At 59.8% G+C, this 19,967-nt stretch overlaps 2 protein-coding genes across 8 annotated transcripts; one reads left to right on the top strand and one right to left on the bottom strand.

Annotated features, from left to right (window-relative positions):
• The first annotated feature begins 7,470 nt into the window (after positions 1-7,470).
• Positions 7,471-11,568, top strand: CPLX3 (complexin 3). 3 transcript variants are annotated; one of them, XM_063346169.1, is made up of 4 exons: positions 7,471-7,742; positions 8,150-8,320; positions 8,687-8,774; positions 10,365-11,568. In XM_063346169.1, exons 2-4 carry the CDS (start codon positions 8,160-8,162, stop codon positions 10,587-10,589), a joined length of 474 nt encoding a protein of 157 aa, XP_063202239.1. In that variant the 5' UTR covers positions 7,471-7,742; positions 8,150-8,159; the 3' UTR covers positions 10,590-11,568. The 3 variants fall into 3 exon arrangements, with proteins under 3 accessions (XP_063202239.1, XP_063202238.1, XP_063202237.1); XM_063346168.1 differs by having other exon boundaries at positions 7,471-7,798; XM_063346167.1 differs by having other exon boundaries at positions 7,471-8,320.
• A 3,593-nt stretch (positions 11,569-15,161) lies between these two features.
• Positions 15,162-19,708, bottom strand: ULK3 (unc-51 like kinase 3). 5 transcript variants are annotated; one of them, XM_063347134.1, is made up of 15 exons: positions 19,513-19,708; positions 18,941-19,081; positions 18,624-18,744; positions 18,429-18,533; positions 18,195-18,338; positions 18,000-18,082; positions 17,760-17,915; positions 17,578-17,683; positions 17,414-17,454; positions 17,215-17,317; positions 17,039-17,103; positions 16,829-16,907; positions 16,698-16,738; positions 16,569-16,616; positions 15,162-16,483 (listed from the first exon to the last, which is right to left on the bottom strand). In XM_063347134.1, exons 1-15 carry the CDS (start codon positions 19,612-19,614, stop codon positions 16,274-16,276), a joined length of 1,545 nt encoding a protein of 514 aa, XP_063203204.1. In that variant the 5' UTR covers positions 19,615-19,708; the 3' UTR covers positions 15,162-16,273. The 5 variants fall into 5 exon arrangements, with proteins under 5 accessions (XP_063203204.1, XP_063203203.1, XP_063203201.1 ...); XM_063347133.1 differs by having other exon boundaries at positions 15,162-16,144; positions 16,429-16,483; positions 17,760-17,887; positions 18,000-18,338; positions 18,429-18,744; XM_063347131.1 differs by having other exon boundaries at positions 18,429-18,744.
• Between the last annotated feature and the right edge of the window lie 259 nt (positions 19,709-19,967).

Here is a 19,967-nt window from a genome sequence, read left to right as displayed (position 1 = left end):
CTGCTCTCTTGAAGGCTGTCGGGCGGAGGTGGTGTCTGGCACACGGGGCTCAGCACGTTTAAAATAGTTCCCTGCATCCAAGGGAGAATTATTCAGCGTTAAACGATGTGCGGGGCTCACGATGTGTGCTCCCGATCCCCTTCCCCTGAGAACCCCCCCACGATGCCGGAGGAGGGTGATGGGGCTTCATCCACCATAGGGTTTCGTTTCCCCCCGGACTAACCCCACCTCCTCTTGTCCGCATCCTCCCCCCCACCCCCGGGCCCAGTGCTCCTGCAGCCATATAAGCAGATTTACTTTTCAGGCTTACGAAGATTAAAGTAGTTTACAGGCAAAGCCTGCAAGAAACGTGGCTTTTGAAACAGTGAGAAATACCCGGCATCTTCATGTGATGGTTGACATCAGCGAGCGGGGGTTGCGGGGTTGGGGGGGGGAATGTTTGGTCCGGGCCCTCCTCCTGTCCCCTCTGGTCCCCCTTGCCCCGGGGTACTGCTGGTCGATGGAGCCCTGCCAGCCATTGAAAAAAGGGGAGAAAACCTGACACAAAACTCCTTCAGACCTTCGGGTTTTTTCTCCAAATGGCACCATGCTGGTGATCGCTGGGGCTGTGCCTGGTCCCATGGGCAGGAGAGGAGGGTTTTGGTGGGGGCGGTTCAGGGCTGTACCGACATCCTCAGCATCCTCCGGGTGTGTTTGGAGGATGTCAAGAGAGGTCATCTGTGAGAAATCCACAGGGAACAGTTTTCCCTGCGCCCCACGGAAGGGCTCTACCCGTTCCTCACTGGGAAAAGCTGACCTTCACCCTGCCAAGCCCCTACTGCCACCGGTGGCCGTGCCTCAGTTTCCCTCAAAGAGGGCTGTTTGCTCCTGTCTCCGTGGCCCCCACTTTGGGCTGCCGCCCAGCGATGCATAGCCGAGGACAGCCCGTACGCCACTGGGTGATGCCTCCCCAGGGATTTTGGGGCTGTTTCCATCAGGTGCGAACGGACGGGCAGCCTGTGCAGCAGCGTGGGCAGAGGGGATGGGCTGCCGGCTCCTCTATGGCACCCAGGGGCTACTGTGGCTCTCGGGTGCTGGCTGCACAACACGTCCCCCCTCTTCCTCCTCCTCCTCCCGTGGGCGACGAGGAGACGGGCACTGGGCCCAGTCGTGTCAGCTCCCATCCTGCCTCAAGTTCACAGTGTGACTCATCAGCGGCAGGAGGCAGGGAGCGATTTCTGCTGCCGCCCAACGCCAAGGGTGCCCGTACCCTGGCACAAAGGGACCTTGCCTCTGCATTTGCCACATGGCGTGCCAGGAGGACAGAGACAGGGAGTTTAAAAAGCTCCTGAAAACTCAGCCTCCGGGTTCTGGCAGCCCTCCTGCCTCTCCCCACGGCACCGCTGGTCGGGGTGCCAGCTTGGAGTAGAGCTCAGCATCGCCGGCTGGGCTGGGGTGCCCGCTGGAAGGCACCAGCTGGGCTCGGGGACCGGCGCCGACACCGCAGGAGGTGAAAGGACAATTTCTAAAGCCACGCGTGCTTTGCTTTTCCTTCCCTAGCCATTCACCTTGCAGGCCCCTCCACCTACCCCATTCCCCGAACAGGCTCACTGGGCTCACCCCAGGGCATCGAGTCCAGCGCTGGCCCTGGCTCCCTCCGCTCCCTGCAGGTACCCTCTCCCTTCTCCAGCGGGGCTCCTGCCTTTGGCTTCAGCTCTTCCCCATGTCCCAGCCTGCCTTCTCCTCCTTCCCCCGACAGCCTTCCTCTTCTAAACAAATGAAAACTCAGACTCGTTGCAAAGGGAACCAGAGCCCGCCCCCCCCCCAGCTGTTCCCAGCACAATTCCAGCTGCGGCAAGCGCTTACTGCTTTCCCATTTCCCAAGGTTTGCAAAGTATCCATCCCCGGAGGATGGGGGGGATGGGGGGGGGGGGGTCAATGGGCCCCCTTCCTGCTGCTTCATTCCCTCTGCGCTGCTTGGGGCAAATTACTGGCTCTAATTATGACCCAACGAGGTTCCTTCTGCTCCGGCCATTGATGCATGGGGGCTTGCGAAGCCCTGGCAGCCCTGGCCAGCATCTGTGCAGCGCCTGCACCTCCTCCCCCTCCACCGCCGACTTTATCACCAGGACTATTTTTAGCGCGATGTACAAAGCCATCCCCATCACCGGGCGGTGTGGTTCACCTCTCCAGCCTCCCACTCTCTGCCCCCCCCACCTTTTTTTTTTTTTTTTTTTTTGTGTCTTTTCCTTCTGAGCACTCCAGGAAACGAAGGCAAGGCTGGAAAGATCCCCCGTGGGAGAACTCGGCGTGTGTGTGTGTGTGTTTGTGCGGCTGCGTGTGCGTTCCGGCTGGCGTGTGCCTTTGCTCCGGGCGTGCTCTCCAACCGCCGGCAGCAGAGCAGCACATGGTCTCCCCATGTGCCTGTTTACATGCTCTGTGTCTGTCCGTCCGTATTTGTGTCACTGCTCGGATGCAGGCTCCCTTATGGGAGCCCCACCACCACCCCCACCACCCCCCACCACCCCAATCACCTCCCTCTTCTTCCTCACCCCCAGCAGCATCTCTCCTCCCAGCATGGGTGCCGGCCATCCCGACCTGCTCCGCTGGCTGGTTGCCCTCCTCTACTGATAGTGCACCCACGGCACCCCCAAATCCCCGTATCCCATGGGGCAGAGGCTGTATCCCCCCCTGCACACCCCTTGGGCAGGACCATTCCCATCCCACCCATCCCAACCCCCAAAATCCTCGGCTGGACACCGTGCTAAGACAAAGGGGTTCAGAGGGAAGTGAGGGGACATAGCAGCATCCCCACCCCCGGCTCCCCTTCCCAGGTACCTCTGGGGGTCTCCCCCCCAGGGGGCCACCCCAGGGCCAGGAGGGGGCCGGCCGGCCAGAAGTGCCAGGTTTATCAGGGTACCTGGCTGTCACATCTTCTGCCACCTAGAAAGAAAGAAATGGGGAGGGCCCTATCCTTTCCACGGACTCCACTAAACTTCCCTGGGCAGCACAAGCTGCGAAGGTCTTCAGGTTTTGGGGGTCGGAAGAGGATAATTTGCGAAGCGCATACACGGGCGCGCATACGTCGATGTGTGTGTGCAGCCCTGACAGTGGTTTAAGGGAGAAATTAATTTGCAGCTCGGCCTGTGCTGCCCTAAGCGGAGGCAGCGACATCCCCCCTGAGGGACGGACGCTCTGGAGGCACCACGGACGCGCGAGAGCGTGGGGTGCGATGAAACGCAAGTTCTTAAAAAAATAAAAATAAAAATGAAAATTCATCACATGACACGACATGTGACGTATGGCACATATGATATATAGCTCTCCCTGAGTACAATTAAAGCTCAGTATCAAATAAGAACAGTAACAGCCCCTCCCTTTGGGATTTCTTCGTCCTTAGACGATGACACCAGATTTGGGGAACGTAAAGGCTCAGTTCCGTAGGAGTGGGAAGGCTTTACATTGAAATGGCCTCCCTAGGTCACGACAAGGCAGCTTCGCTTTCATTTCCATCCAAAGCTGACTGCTGCCTCGCGTTTCGTCCTCCTCGGCCGAGGCAAACTCCCAACACTTTTAACTTTACTTGACGTTCAGGTGACATGAAAAGAAGTCATTTTATTTGGTAACGTACAAGGCCCTTACCCTAAAATTTCTTCCTTCCCGATGTTAATGATGCAGCGGCACTTTTTACCCCGGTGAGTGCGGGGCGGAAGAGAACACCAGCCCTTTGGAGGGGCGTTACGCTCAAGGTGATTGTACATTTTCTCTTTAACTTCGGCAGCTGAAGCTTGCGGTGGTCCATAACAGCGCCGGGACCCTCCGGCCAGGCTGTCACTCCCCCCCCCAAGGTCCCTCCGCTTTTTCCCCCTCCCCAAACCTCAGCTCTTCAGTGTCTCAGTGTTTTCTTAATAACTTCTTAATACCCGTCACAGAGAAATAGTCACCTTCTTACAGCCGAGCAGTTTACATGGAGAAGCGGATCGCACCGGTGAGGGTGCAACAACATACTCTAATCAGCTGCTCTATGGAAAAAAAAAAAAAAAAGATGTTTCAGCAGAGATTAATTAGTATTGAGGTTTAATCAGTGGCTCCTCTGTTGCTTTTTTGCTGGTGGAGACCTCAAAGGACGGGGGCAGATGTCCCCCACTGTCCCCAAGGCGAGAGCCACCCTGCCCCGGGGATGCTCAGCTCCTGGGCCTGTTCCAGATGCTGTCATCGCGGGATGGATGTCACTGTGCCTTGTCCCCGTTTCCTGACTGCGCGGCAGCGGTGGACACAGCAGGGCATTCCCTGTCCCCATCCCGTGGGAGCATCCCCTGTCCGCAGGTGGGAAGAGCAGAGGTGACTCCACTCCTGCGTGCCCAAGGTCTGGGCTGAGCACGGATGTCCCTGTCTTTGTGGTGCCTGTCCCCATCACGAGATGTGACAATCAGCCGCCAAGTGCAAGCGTGACTTCTCCCGGCGGAGAGGCCGCCTGCTTTATTTAGAAATGCCTTCTCATGTCCTCCCCTGTCGCGACTCCAGCACACACACGCGCCTCTTTCCAGGATTAACTCACCTACTCAGGGTCTTCAAAGGTTTAGACCTTTGTGTTCCCCTGGATTTCAGGCTGACGAGGATGAGACCGCTGCTTTTTGGTGGCCTTATCGCTATTGCATTGTGAGGCAAGGTCACAGACCCTTCCCCTCCCCTGTACAACCTACAGGATAACTCCAAGGACCATCCACTCCAGGAAATCCTTGCCATTTCTGGTGCCCTCCAGGGTTTTCTGGAGCATCCTATGAAACCCTGCTTGAAGGGAGAGCTTCCAGATCTGGCTTTGGAGCCAGTTCTCCCATTACCTGGAAAGAAGAGCCGAAATGATCCCTCTCACCATGGCAGAGGAAAAAGAACTGCTTGCCTCCTATTCAAATCAGGTGTCAATGCTGAGAGAGGATCCTCTTAACTTCCACCGGCTTGTCTGAGGCTGGCTGCTACCGGGGGACATTTCATCTCCCTCCCGTTTAATCCACGGAGATGTGTGATATAGCATAAGCTAATATAATAGGTCATGCAAGGATTTACATCTCATTACTGCAGGTTAGAGTCCTGGGAGGAAGGATGAGTCATTCTTACTCGAATACATTTCAGGGATAAGGAAGAGTTCAGCCGCCCAAAGAGAAGCAAATGGGAAATCAACCACCTTGAAGCACCATCACCAGCCCTCCCCGCACCCTCCGATTGCCCTCTCTCGTCCACCTCCAGGTGGGACACATCTTGGAGAGGACGTGGGCCAAAGAGCCAAAGGGGTGGGAGAGCGGCCAGCTGGAGGTCCTTCCCTTTGCCTTTCGCTCCGTCCCTGCAAAACCAGTTGCTCAACCACCCCGGGCTGCCGAGAACAAGCTCATGGTCCCGCTCCATGGGGCACGTCCTGGTGAGTGAGTGTCCCTGCCACCAGTGCCTGAGTCCCGGCCGCTGCTGGTAATTGCGTGCTCCCTTTCACCTAGCCACTTTGGCCGAGCATTTCGGCTCATCAAGAGCTGTTTCCTCTTAGTTTCTCAGACAGGGAGGCTACATGGTGGCTGACCCATCTAACCCAGCTGGAAAAAATTGGTCCTGACTTCAAGTCTCTTACTGTTAGCGAATGCTTAAGACAGAAATTCGGACTGAGCAAAGCTCCCGGGACCAGCCACATCGAAAGTCTCCTCTGAACCAACCCAAGGCTCAAACCTGCCCGGCATCCAAGGGCAAAGCAGCTCTGGGACACAAGCAGGGATGCTTTTCCTCCTCTCTGCCTCTCTTTTCATCCAGTCCTTCTCTGACCGACAGCCGGAACGTGGCCATGCTGACGGCGAAGGGAGGTCTGCAGAGCTCCTGGGGCTCTCAGCCTGTTTCAAAGCTGTCTGTGAAAGCTCACTGGGGGTTAAAATTCATTTTCCGTGGGCTGCCCATGGGAAAACACTGAGGGAATCTGCAGGTCGGTGTGAAAAGCGAAAATCGTTGCTTCAAACAGTTGGTGGGACTCATGAACGGCCAACTCAGAGTTGGCTCAAGGGCGGGCAGCAGCCAGAGGGGCGCCTGGGTGGTGGGGAGATGCTGTGGGTGACGCTGAGCTGTGCCAAACGGTGCCTGGGGTGGGTGTCCCTCAACCCGATGGCTCCGGGGAAAGGCAATTTGCACCTTCAGATGAACCCAGGGGGAACGGCTGGCATCATGCAGGGGACTCTGATCCACCGGGATTCAGCCATAGCCCTGGAGACCCTCCATGGGGACAAATCCCCTTTGTTGCTTCCAAAAGCAGGCTCTGTTCCCTAACAGCAGTGGTCACCAACCAGATTATTATCCAAGAAAAATACATGATTTTAAAAAATTTTCCTTTTGAGACAATTTTTTTTTTTTCCTGGTGTTACATTGGGCAAGGGGGGGAGGGAGAAGACGGGCCATTTCCCCCTCCCGCTTTCACTTTACTTTATGGCTTCACAGCTGTTCCATCATTTTAATCTGCGGAGATTGTCTTTAAATTTCGGAAATGAAATGATTTCCCCCAAGCTGGGATTGGGGTTTGGATCCATGCTCGTTTTTCGTGAGCGGAGAAGAAGAAAGGCAGAAATGCCTGTTAAAGCCAGGCTGGCCATCTGGAAGGGAGGTGCGTTTCTGATGCCATTAATTGCTCACTCCCCAAGGCCCGCGATACGGCTGCAGCCAGAGGAAATAGCAGGAGTGGGAGTGGGAGCGGGGGTAGGATGGGAGCCAGGAGAGCTGGAAGGGACAAGGGATTTACGCAACGAAATTGATGCCTGCTCTGGCCTCAGCCTCCTCATTTAGGTGACCCCACGGTGTGGGTCCCGGGGCTGGCTCTGCTACATCAGCAAGGCAGCGTTGGTGGGGAATTATTAGCATCGATTAATAGGATTAATAGGAAAGAGAGGAACAAGCTTTTGGGTGCGCCAGCCCTTAGATCGATGAGCAAACAACAGTTGCGATACGTCTGTGGTACATATGGCTTTTACAGAGTGTTAAATCCCAGCTTTTCCTCCATCCAGACCCAAAGGATGGGGAAGAGAGTGGGGAAAAGATGATGTTTCCGCCGGTTTAACGCTCCTCGGTGGGCTAAACCAGCCAAGCGCCATCGCTAGCTGTCCCCAAACAGGAGGAGATGAGGACAGGGTGTCCGGGGGTGGGGGGTGTCAGACAGCCCCCGCCGTGGCTTCATCCACCCCCGGTGCCCCGGGGCCGGTAGTGTTGGGGGGTAGCTGCCGCCGGGACCAGCCGCCTGCGGGGCTGGGGGCTCCGGAGGATGAAGTTTAGCCCGTGGGGGACGGAGGGGGAGGATCGGGGCACCCTCCGTGGCTCCGGAGCGGATTGGGACGGCGGCGGCTCCGCCTCTCGGCCGGGCAGCGGGGGGCGGCGGGGGGCGGCGGGAGGCGGTGCCACCGTCCGCCGCGCACACACCGGAGCCGTCCGAGCCCCGGTGCTGCAGCACCGGCCGCCCCGCTCCCCTCCGCGCCCCACCCCACCCCCGGGCTCCCCTCTGCCTCCCCCCGGCTCCCCGCTCAGCCCGGCACCGCCATGGGCGGCGGGGCGGCGCGGCCCCGCTGAGCCCCGGCAACCCGGACGCACCGGCATCCCGGGAACTCGGTATTCCACGGCATCCCGGCTCCTCCGTAAACCAGTGTTCCGGCATCCCGGCAATTCGGCTCTGCAGCATCCCGGCTCCTCCGTAACCCAGTGCTCCAGCGTCCTGAGAACCGAGCTCCACGGCATCCCAGCTTCTCCGTAACCTGGTACTCCGGCATCCCGGGAACTCGGCTCTGTTGCATCCCAGCATCCCGGGAACTTGGTATTCCGACGCCTCGGGAACTCAATTCCATAGCATCCCTGCCCCTGGGAACTTGGCTCTACTGATCCCAGCTCCTCCGATAATCCCTTACTCTAGCTCCCTGGAAACTCATACCCGCAGCATCCCGGCTTCCCTGTAGCTCCCTACTCCTGGCACCCCAGCGCAGAGTACACCTCGGCTCCCCGGCACTCCGGCTTACTCTTAAGCCAGTTCCCCGGGCTCCCCTGTAACTCAGAGCCCCCCGTTTCCCCGCTCCCCGGTACCCCAGGACCTTCTCTCCCCACTAACCCCAGTCCTCCCAGCACCCCAGCCCCACCGTAACTCCGCTCCCTGACACCCGCGCTCCCCCAGGACCGCGACCATGGCATTCATGGTGAAGAGCATGGTGGGGGGGCAGCTGAAGAACCTGACGGGCGGCTTGGGCGGCGAGGAGAAGAGCGAGGGCGAGAAGTCTCCGGCCGAGGCGCAGGGCATGACCCGTGAGGAGTACGAGGAATATCAACGGCAGCTGGTGGAGGAGAAGTGAGTGTGACCAACACCGGGTACCGAGGCACGTTGGACCCACAGGGTCCCGGTGGGGGACCGGGTGCTCCCTCTCCAGCCCCTCGTCCCGCGAATGGGAGGGCTGGGGGGAGATAGCTCTGGGGGCGGCAGGGCCAGGAGGGAGTTTAATGAACCCCCCTAATCCCTTAATCCGCTTCCTCGCCCAGGAGATGGGATTGTTTTCTCCTTTCAGGCTGCGCCACGGGGGGAGGAAATTGGGGGGGGACCCGGGAGCTTGCAGAGGAGAAGGGGGTGCCTGCGTTGGGGCGGGGGGGGGGGTCAGAGATGCTCAGACCCAGGGTCTGGGGGCATCAGCAGCTGGTGACTGCCCTCTGTGATTCACAGGATGGAAAGAGATGCCCAGTTTGCCCAGCGCAAGGCGGAGAGAGCCACATTCAGGTCCCACTTCCGAGACAAGTACAGGCTCCCCAAGGTACGGCCGTGCCGGGCATGGAGCCGGGGGGGGCACACAGGGAGCCAAGCCCCGCACAGCTCAGACAAGCCCCCTGCTCTGCAGGGAGGGGAAGGGGAAAACAGAGCCCCTTGCTCGGGTGGGTTTTTTGCTCTATGAAGCCCGTGTGTAAATCAGTTCCCTTAAAAAAGCATCCTTCCACCCAAACCTTGGCCCCTTCCCGTCGCCCCTGAGCACTGCGAGCTGTCAGCCCCGAACAGCGGGACCCCCAAACACGCATCCTCTACCTTGCTGCATCCCCCCTTTCCTCTCTTTTTGATCCCTAAATCCAGCTGGAGGAGGGAAAGCCGCCTTCACCCTGAAATCCCAGCCCCGCAGCCGGGTGCGGAGCCAGAATTACACCTTCCTGGATGGATTAGCCAGCCCCTCTCCCCGGATTATTTGGCAAACATTTCCTAGCTAAACTCCTCTTTTGGAATTTCCTCCCGATGAGTGATTCACTAGAAACAATTTAATCAAGGAGAATTCAGCCATTCTTGGAATTGCCACAAGCTCTTCTCCCCCCAAACCCACCCCCACACACACCCTTTATTCAGGAAGAGTCTTTCAGTGGTGAATGCTCTAAATTGGAGCCGGGCTAATTTTAGTTCGGAAAGGTCGGCTAAGCCAAGTGATATCGTTCAGATTGTTTGACGTTGTGTTCAACCAGCCTGGACACACACCCCACTGCTTCCCACACCCCTTTGATTGCCGGGGAAATAAACAGCTGGAGAATTTATTCCCTCCCACCCCCCCCCAACTCCCCGTCAAGCCAAAAGCAAGAAAAGGCAGAAAAAAGAAGAGATGGAGGTTTTTTCGGTTTGGTTTTTTTTTTGCTCCAGGGGAATTGTTCAGATCTGCCCCCTGCCACCCCCCCACCCCGATCCTTTCGCTGTTTTCTCGTGCTTGAGATGTCCCTTCTAATCTTTCGACAAGTTTCTTCTGCTCATTACTGATCCCGCTTGGCAGCCGGGCTGCCTTTCGCGGAGCCTCCCCGTGGCTCTCCAGCGCAGAGCTGACCCCGATCTCCAGTGGGTGCAGTCGTTAAGCATACGGGTAGCTTAATTGGGTGCCGAAACCTCCCCAGCCACTCCGATGTGAGCTGAAAGCCAATTTATACCCATGCTGGCACGCTCGGGTTGTCATCTCAGCTCTCGCTGCGTCCCTTGGCGTGTGCCTGGGCTCTGCTGAGCCGTGTCCCCTCCGGGTTGGCAGTGACGGAGCTCATGGGCACCATCCTACCCACAGCAGGAGGACGGCTGTGAGCCCCAGGGACCAGCCCCCATGGGGAGACAGCCCAAAGCCCATGCAGATACGGCTGTGGATCATAGAATCACAGAACCATAGGGTGGGAAGGGACCTCTGGAGATCATCTAGTCCAACCCCCCTGCCAGAGCAGGGTCACCCAGAGCAGGTGGCACAGGAACGCGTCCAGGTGGGTTTGGAATGTCTCCAGAGATGGAGACTCCACCGCCTCTCTGGGCAGCCTGTGAACCCCACACGTCGTCGTCCCCCCCGCCAAAAATTTACCACCCGTCCCCCACCACCTGACCTTCTCCCGGCCCCTTTCAGAACGAAACAGACGACAACCAGATCCAGCTGGTGGGAGGCGACGTGGAGCTGCCCAAAGAGCTGGCCAAGATGATCGAGCAGGACAACGAGGAGGAGGAAGAGAAGAACTCGGTGATCGGCCAGCTCAGCAACATCCAGAACCTGGACCTTGATTCCTTGAAAGACAAAGCTTCAGCCACACTAGAGGACCTGAAGCAATCGGCTGAGAAATGCGCCGTGATGTGACCTGGCTGGACCCTCCCCCCCCCAACCCCCGTCAAGGTGATGGTGGGGGCAGAAGGGAGGGGACGCAGCGAAGGGTCTTGGCGGTGGCTGTTGCCTGCAGCGGGGACCCCCGCTGGTGTTGTCACCCTTGCCTTGATGTGAGTCGGGTCCTTCTGAGCCGTGTTGAAGCCCCGAGTCCCTGACCCAGCTGTCCCCGGTGTGTGGTTTTTCGTTTCCTTCTCCGCTCTTGAGGCCAGAGCAAAAAGCCAGCATGTCCCCCCCCGCCACCCCCCGTGCACCGACGCCTCCTCCTGTGCCCGTGGCAGTGGGTGTCTTTAGCGAGAGCTGGGGGGCGGGTGAGTTTGGAGGGAAGGAAAGCCCCAAGTGACCTTGGCGTGTTATTGAAGCACATCGGCAGAAGGCAAAGGCTCTTCCAGCGGAGCGGCGGCTGTACGCCCCGTCTCTGCCTACACGTTTTCACCGAGCCTCCTAGAAATGACGGGGGAGGCTCCAATTCGCTTTGCAAGGACGAGGCGCAACGAGAAATGCCCCCCCCCCTCGCCTCCCCTGTCCCCATCACGCGAGAAATAACATCCCACCCGTGCAAGAAACACCGGCCGCTTTGCCCTTGAGGGCCCCTCTCTGAGGAAGTGGCCAGGAAAGGACCTGCTATATGATCCCATCCAGCTCGGGACCAGAGGGATAAAGCCCGAATTAATGCCAGGGAAGAATAACCTGCCCCCGCTTCCCATTGCTCATCCCAACCCACCACAGCCCTTTTCCCCGAGCAGCGGTGGCACGCTCTCCGTCTCCCAGGGTGAGATCCACTCGTGTCCGCGTCCCTTCCAGGAGAAAAACAAAGTGAGAAGGGAAAAAAAACGTCCTCCCCTGTCGTGCTGTAGCTCGTGAGCTGTGTTGCGTGTCTCCCCACCTCCTATGCTCTCCCCGTGCCGCGGTACTGTTATAACCGGTGGAATAAATACCAGGAGATGTCTATGCATTTATTTCTCTCCTCGAGCAGTGCTTTCCCGATCCAGGCTTTGGGAGGCCCCAGGGGACGAGGTGGGGGCAGAGTCATCAAGCGCATCCCCAAAACAGGGCAGGGGGGGAGCGACCAGGGGAGCTCAAGGGAAAAATCTCTTGCGGTATCACGAAAGCATCACACCGGGCCGCGGTTGGGTGTTTTCCCCCCCCCCTTTTTTTTTTTTTTTGTACCAAAGGGATGGTACAAACGGCTCTTTGCCAGCAGCCGGCTTTAAAAGCAAACCGAACCCCCAGATTTCATGGATTTTTTTTTTTTTTTTTTTTGGTCTATTTTAGTAAAAAGCCTTCCAATCCCTTGCCAGCTCCCCGCCACGGTCTCACGGGCTCCGTGGGGATGTCCGCGGGGCTGCTCCCAGCAAGGACACGGCTCTGCAGGGAGTAAAACCGGGATAAATCCAGGTGTATGACTCCAAACCGGAGCAGCTCCGGGGGCTTGCCGGCATCCTGGCGGGTGGTGGGCTCCTGCCGGCGGGCTTCCTGGAAAGAGCTGGCACAGGCTGGGTGTTTGCTGCCCCAAATCCTGACGGAGCGGATTAACTGCCATTGGCTTTTGCGGGGGCGTTGGGTCCTTCAGGAAAACACAGGCGAGGGTGTCGGGAAGCTGGTGATGATATTATTACTATTGTTGTTGTTGTTGTTATTATTATTATTATTATTATTGTTATTACTGCTGGATCAGGCCATGCCTGGGGCTGAGCAAAGCTCCCTGGCACAGCCAGGAGATTGCTTGCGGCCCACCCCCCCCACTCCAGCCCCCTGAAAATACCATGCTGGGGCCAGGTAATGCTGAAAAACTCTTGATACCCTCCAAAGCCAGAGGTTGTTCCCCCCCCTCCTCTGAGAAGAACTCAGCCACCATTTCGGCTGGCAGGACAGACAGACAGAGGCAGCTCAGCCTCCCGGCCGCAACTCGGGCGAGGGTGATGCTCTGCCCGCGGGGACCCACAGCGTCGCAACCCCTCCAGCCCCACGGCAGACCCGCCGACGGCTCTGGGGGCCATCTGCCCCATGCAGAGCCCTCATCCAGCCCCACGCGACGCCGGAGGCTGGCGAGAAAGGAGTGGGAAGATGGGCAGAAGCAGCTTTAGCTTTGAAGGGAGATCATACCTGATGAGGATCAGCCCAAGCTCGTCTAATCCCCCACCAGGAAAGGGATAGCAGAGAGCAGGCACCGACCAAGCCAAGCCCTCCAGGACAGGCTTGGCTTTTAAATCACTAAAACATCAATAAAAACATCAATAAAAACATCAATAAAAACCTCACGCGGGTGAGTGGCATCCCCACCAGAGCAGCGGTGAAGGAGATGGGGAGATGCAGCCCTTTGGTTCATCACCACCCGGAACCAGCATAGCCCAGCCTGGACCACCTCCCCCCCATCCTATTTTTTATTTTGCCACCCCACCCCTCCCGCCCCCGCTCCATTCCCCCAGCTCCGCTCCGTGCCCGCTCCCTGGCCCACGTGCCGCCACGCAAAGGCCGCGTGAAGCTTGGCGGGTTTATTTTAGGCAGCACCGTGACCCCCAGGCGTGTGAAAAAATGAGCAGCACCCGGCTCGGCTCCGCCGCACGCTCAGCCACGGATTCTCCGAGCCTCCGTTGCTGGTCCAGTGCCCGTACTGGGGAGTTTGGGACAGGGGGGCGGAGAGGGGGCAGGCATCCCCTTTGCCAGCATTCCCTGCCGCTGGGTCCCCGAGCATCCGCGCGGCCGAGCATCCTGGTCGCCTGCACGCTGTACAACCGCTCCAGGCATCAACTTAAAGAATTGGTGGGGATTAAAGCAGAAAAATCTGGGGTTTTTTCTTGCCTAAGTTATAAACCCCTATATAATTCCCTAACCTATAGGGCCGGGTTTGGGGTGGCTTACTGGGCCCTTACTGGGGGGCTGAAGCATCTCTGCCAGCAGCCGAGCTTTGAAATCAACACCCCGCGGGCTCCCAACCCTCCTGCACCTCATCGTAGCAGGGGGGGCAGGATCAGGCCTCCTTTGTGCTGGTGGGCACGGGGTGACACGGGTGGTTTCCTCCAGCGGCCAAAGCCTCAAATGAGCCGTTGTTAAAGCACCGCAACAAATGAAGGATGGGGGGGGGGGGGTGTGTGTGTGTGAATCTCCGCTGTGCGCTCTCTTCTCTTCGCAGTCAATTAAACCTCCCCACGAGCCGCTGTGGGAAGGGGATGGCCCCATCCGGCATCTCCGCGCTGCTGGTCCAGCTACCGGGATGAATCAATCGGGATTAAAGAGCCTGGGATGGGGGGGGTCCATGCACTGACCCAGCTTGCCCCAACCCTCTCTTTAAAAATGTTTGGACTCACGCCACCAAGTAACCCACGGGATGGTACAAGGAGGGTCATAATGCCGTCTGGCTGCCACCCCCGCCGTCCCGGTCCCTCTCTCGGTGACAATCTGGAGTCAAGAGCCGCCTTGTGAGCGACGGACTGCGGGGGGGAATGGGCCGTGGGTCAGAACAGCCTTTTGCAAGGGCTGGGGATCGATGGCTGGACGCTGACAGCCGTGACACCGACGGGAGAAGGCAGCTGCAGCCACGCTGAGTGACAGGGTGACACCGCCGCAGCCATCCCCGCGCTGCCGGGCTGGGGACTGCTCTCTTCGCGCCTCCATCCCTTCAGCCCAGGCAGTGACACTTCGGATGTCGGCAATGCGGAAGGGACTTGCATCCCCCCAACAACACGAAGCCGGGGCACCCCGAGCTCTGCCACCCACCCCCCCGGGGGAAGCGTCCTGAGTCTCTCCCTGCTTCCCAAGGCTCCGGATCCGGCCGCGTCTTCGGCAGAGCGTGAAGGCATATGCGATTATCCGCTCCGGCTGCCGCAGCCAGCCGGTTCAGCCATGGCCCCCGGCTCGGCGCTAGCCACAGGCCGGGGGAGGGCAGGGGCTTTGAAAGCTCTTTAAAGCCTTGGGATATAATCTCTGCTCATAATAATAATAATAATAATAATAAAAACAAAAGATGTAGAAATGCCTTCCCACATCTGCCCGGGAAGCTCTCTGGCGGCATCAGCGGACTAAAAAAAGCACATTCTCAGGGAGCTTTTTGGGGGGAAGGCAGCCTTCTGCGGGGCGGGGGGGGGTACGGTTCCTTGGGCCCAGCCCCAAGGGCCCCCCCCAAGCCCCTCTCTGCCTCCCCACTCCCCCCACCCCCCCAACTTCCCTGCCCAACCCAGCTGTTCCTCACCCGCCGTCAAAATCCCATGGGGAAAATGTGATTTTTACGTAACCTTTGCTGTTGTTCTGCCCGATGTTTTACATGCACACACTAGGAGAAAAAAAAAAGAAAAAAAAAAAAAAAGATGCGAAGTGAAAACAAGGTCGAAGCTTTGGCCGCCTCCTGTCCCCAGGGAGGACATGGAGGCAGGAGAAGGGAATCTCCGCCCTCACCCAGCTCTGTTCCTGGGCAGGGGGACAGGGATGAGGGGTCCCCAGCCCTCCCCCATGGCTCCAGCCATCCCGGGGCAGGCTCTTGGTCCTGGGCTCTGCTGGAGACCCCTCTTGGGTCTTAAAAGCACAAACCCAAGACTGGAATAATTGGAGAAAACAAAACCGAGTGTTTATTAAAGACAATAAATTACATTCCCTTGAAATACAGTAGATGGGGAGAAAAGGCCCCAGCTTTGCAGGACAGGCAGACCTCACCACCACCTAAGTGACCTCTGGGGGCTTGGGGCGGGGGCTCCCAGGAGTATAATTTGGATCTTGGGGTTGTCAGAGCCCTGAGGGGCAGAGCAGGCTCTGCCTTGGGGGAGGTATCGCCATTTGCAGCCGTGTGACTGTCCCTGAAGGCGACCGATCCCCACTGAGAACCGGCCACACCTCATCACGCCAATGACGTGTGCGGTCGGCACCTGCCAGACCGGGGCAAAGGCAGGTTTGGGGAGCAAAAGCCTCGATGGGCAATGCCTCCGAGCAGCGGGAGGGCGGGCTGGGAGGGTGCCACTGGGTGCTGGGGGCTGGGGCAAGAGGTAGTTGCTGGGTGAGAAAGGCACAGGCACAAGCGTCCCCGACCCCCCCCCACCCGCTGCTGTCACCAACAGCCTGGAGCTACCGGCGGGGGTTTGGTGGGTTCCCCCCAAAGAATTGGGGAGGTGGAAGAAAGATCCAGCTGGAAAGGCAGGAGACTATGGGATTTCGGGGGGGGGGGGGAGAGGGGGGATATTCTGCCGCAGCCCCGCTGCCAAGATAAAAATACCCAGCCCGTCGCAGCCAGCGGAGGGAATTAGAGTGGAATAACGGAATAACCCACCGGCCCCGGCCAGGGGAGGCTGCGGCAGCAGACGGTCGAGGCAGGGCTGGGAGGGGACTCCGCTCGTCGGGAAATGAGTCGACGCCAGCGCCCAGGGAGGGGGGCAGATGGCCCCACGGAGCCACCCACGGAACCCTCCGGGGAGGGGAGCCCAAGGGTGAGCCCCCTCCCCACCCCCTGCCGAGGTGGTCAGGATGAAAGCATCGTCCTCCCTCCACCCCACCGACAGCGTCTCTCCGCGGTCAGCAGCATCCCGGGCATCACTGCAACGTACAAGCTGTGCCGGGGACGGGGGGGGACATGGACAGAGGGCACTCACTGGGCTGCACACCATGTCACCAAGCCCGCATCACCCCACGTTGGGGGACAGGAGGGCGCGTGGGGTCGGATTACCCACGGGCAAGAATTATCCCCACGGCTCTGGCAGCCGCAGGGATATCCCCCGCCATAGGGATATCCCCCGCCACAGGAGCGGAACCACAAGGGGGGACGCTTTCCCCAGGCCCCCTTTTCGCCAAGCCCCCTCCCAAGGGACAAGAGGGGACAGAGACGGGGACTCACTGCTCCGTATGGGCTCTGCCAGTGCCTCCTTGCCCCTGGACTGTGTCTCCCGCATCTGCCAGGGGAGAGGAATGTTTTCCAGCCTGTAAATCCCCCCAGCCCCAGCACGTACCAGAGCTCCCCCCTGCAAGCAGCCGTACCTTCATCTGATCTTTCAGGTACTCGGCTCGGGCCATCAGGGTCTGGATCTGGCGGAGAGAAAGGAAAGTCCCTTCAAAGCCACGCCGAGCGGGGACACGCCACCATCCCCCCCCCCGGCCGGCACCCACCTCGGTGTGGAGCAGCTCCCGTCGCCTCCCCGCTGGCTCCGCTGCGGAGGGAAGAGGGATGAGCCATCAGCCCCCCCGGGGACGCAGGATGTGTCCCCTGCCCCGCAGCACCCGCCACGGCCACCACTCACCGGCCAGGAGGAGCAGCAGCTCCCCCAGGCTCTGCTGGTACAGCTCCAGGGTGTCACCATCATCTTTGCCTTCCTCCTCCTGCAAGGAGACACCAGGGGCCAGGCTGCGGTCACAGGGAGGGGGGACAACACACCCAGTTCCCTCCACACCCAGTTTGCTCCTACCCCTTGCACCTGCGGAGAGGGGACCCCAAATATCCAACGACTCACCTTGGCCATGGCAGCAGAAGCCATTTCCAGCGCGGCAATGAGACGAGGCTTGTCCTTGGCCATCTCTGCAAGAGGGGACGCTGAATCAGGGAGCACCCTGGCGGGGCACCCAAAACCCCCACCGGGTGCCCCCTTTCCGCTCCCCTAAAACCACGGGGGGGGATGTCCCCAAAAACCTTTAAGGATCTCTCTGGCTGAGTTCCCTTGCTGCAGGAGGTTCTTGCTGCTGGAGGTGACCACCGCCTTCAGCTCCTCCGCTCGGGAGATGTACTGCCTCACCTGGCCACAGCAGGAGGGGTGTGAGGGGACCCTCACCATGGGGGACAGAGGATGGGGGGATGCTGTCACCCACCTTCCCAGGGATTTTTGGCTCACCTTGACCCGGATGGCTTCTTTCCGGCGAGCATCGCTTTCATCTAAGGGGAAGAAGAGTGACCGAACACTGGGGTGGGTGGGCTGCAAACTGGTCTCCCCTGGGGTGTCGCCCCGCCAAAATCCACCCAGGACCCATGCAACCCCCCACCACGGTGTGGACTCACAGTGCAGAGCTGGCACAAAATACTCCAGGGCTTTGCAGTAGAGGGAGAGGGCGGCGGGGGCATCCCCCTCCTGGTCCTTCTTCACCGCCTCCACCACCAGGTCGGTCTGGGGAAGCGAAGGGGGGGCTCAGGGCTTGGTCCCCCCATATCCCTGGAGAGCAGCACCCCAGCACCCTGCTCACCGCCTTGCAGAGGCTCTCGGGGCCGGGGACGTGCTCCATATCCACAAAAGGGTGAGCAAAGAAGCGCTCGAAGGAGATGCGCTTCAATGGGTCCCTCTCCAAGAGTTGTCCTAAGAGATCCCGGCATTCTGGGGAGAGGGGGGGCCGGCTGGGAAGCTGGGGAGGGAAGGGGGGCGCTGAGACCACCAGCCCCCGCTGGCAAGATTTACCCCGGCTCCATCCCATCCCATCCCATCTTACCTCGACAGCCCGGTTGCTGCGGATCTTCTCCTCCAGCTCGGCAAAGGAGCGGGAGGCAAAGGGTGGCCTCCCAAAAAGCGCTTCTAAAGGGGGAGGGGGGAGGAGAAAAGGAGCGGTGGGGGGCGATGGAGAGGGGGAAACCGCCCCGAGCCAAGCCCCGAGGTGGAGGGAGGGGGGATAAAAGCCAAAGCCCACCGTAAAGGATGACGCCCACCGACCACAGGTCCACCCGGGCGTCGTACTGCTGGCGGCACACCATCTCAGGGGCCATGTAGAGCGGAGAGCCCCGCAGGACGTGCTTCTCGTCCCAGGGTGACATGTGCTGCGCAAAGCCAAAATCTGCAGGGGAAGGGGTAAGGGGAGAACTCACTGCGGTGGGAGGGAGAAGGAATGTCCACCTCCGGCCCCTCCCTGGGGACCTGCCCTCACCTGCCAGCTTCAGCTGGGGGTTCTCCGGGTCACTCAGGAGGATGTTCTGTGGCTTGAGGTCCAAGTGGGAGATGTTGTGGTCGTGGAGGAACTTCAGGGCGCAGGCTGAGCATGTGGCAACCTGAGTGCCAAGAGTCCTGGCCCCCAAAAACCCCCAGGGAGGGTGTCCAACGGAGCTGGGCAAGGTCCCCTTACCAAGCTGCTGCAGGAAGATGCGTGCCACCTTCTCGGGAAGGATCCTGCGCATCCGGATGAAGCGGGAGAGGTCCCCCCCAGCGCAGAACTCCATTATCAGGTAGATGTGATCACTGTCCCACTGCAAGAGGACCCTGTCACACCACCACGGCCAGTCCCACTGCATATCCCACCCACGCAGGGTCCGCCTGGACTGGTTTGCCTGGTTGCTGGCACCTAGCCCCATGGATACACCCTTGGGGAGCCAGGATGGACCCCAGGACCTGAGCCAGATGAGAGCTGGCTTGGTGTCCCCTCTGAGAAGCCCCCAGCCCCACCTCGAAGTCCTTGAGCTCCACGATGTGCGGGTGGCGGATGGTCTTCAGGATCTCGATCTCGGTCAGCAGGTTCTCCACCGATGCCCGGTTGAGGCTCCTCTTGCTCACGCACTTGATGGCCACCACCTCGCGTGTGTCCCTCTGCCAAAGGGGAGGCAGCACTGGAGACTCCCCCACACCCGAACAGCCACCCCGGGGGCCCTTCCCCAGCCTGCCGGAGGGGTCCCGGGTGGGGAGAGGGCGAAGAAGCCCCTGGGGAGGGGGTGATGGAGGACAAAACCCAGGCTGGGGGCAGCAGGTGCCATACAGGGGTTATAGGGATGGCTACAGCCCCCCTGGGGGTCCTTCCCCAGCCTGCCACGGGGTCCCGGGGGGGGAAAGGGGGAAGGAGCCCCTGGGAAGGGGGTGACAGGTTGGGGGCAGCAGGTCCCATATAGGGGCTATAGGGATGGTGGGCTCTGATAAGGTCGGGGGTGGGGGGGGGGGACAGATTTATGCGGGCTGGAGGGCGCCAGGCAGGTTTGGCGGGGGGGGGGCTAAAGGGGGACATGCCGCAGCGGGCCCGGCCGTACCTTCCTGTAAGCCTTGTAGACGGTGGCGTAGGTGCCGGCGCCCAGGCGCTCGGTGAGGATGAAGCCGTCCAGGCGCGGCGGGGCCCAGCCGGCCCCGGCCATGCCCGTCCCGGCCCCCGGCCCCGCTTCCGCCTTCCCGGCGCGCCACGGCCCCCGTGGCCACTCCCCAACGCCGTCCGTGGCCACGCCTCCAGCCCCCGTGGCCACTCCCCAACGCCGTCCGTGGCGACACGCCCCCCGACCCCCGTGGCGACACGCCCCCCGACCCCCGTGGCGACACGCCCCGCAGGCAGGAGGGGGATTGTCTTTTGAGCACATATACGTTTTATTATTAATTTTTTTTTTTTTTTTTTTTTTTTTTTACATGAAAAGATCAGACGCCGGGGGGGGCGGAAATACAGTAGGAAGAGGGTATAAAAACGTGTTTCCCCCCCCAGCGCAGGGAAGGAAAGGGC

Source organism: Chroicocephalus ridibundus, chromosome 9 (assembly GCF_963924245.1).
Source record: "Chroicocephalus ridibundus chromosome 9, bChrRid1.1, whole genome shotgun sequence".
Lineage (NCBI taxonomy): Eukaryota > Metazoa > Chordata > Aves > Charadriiformes > Laridae > Chroicocephalus > Chroicocephalus ridibundus.
This window is presented reverse-complemented; position numbering and strand designations above follow the sequence as displayed.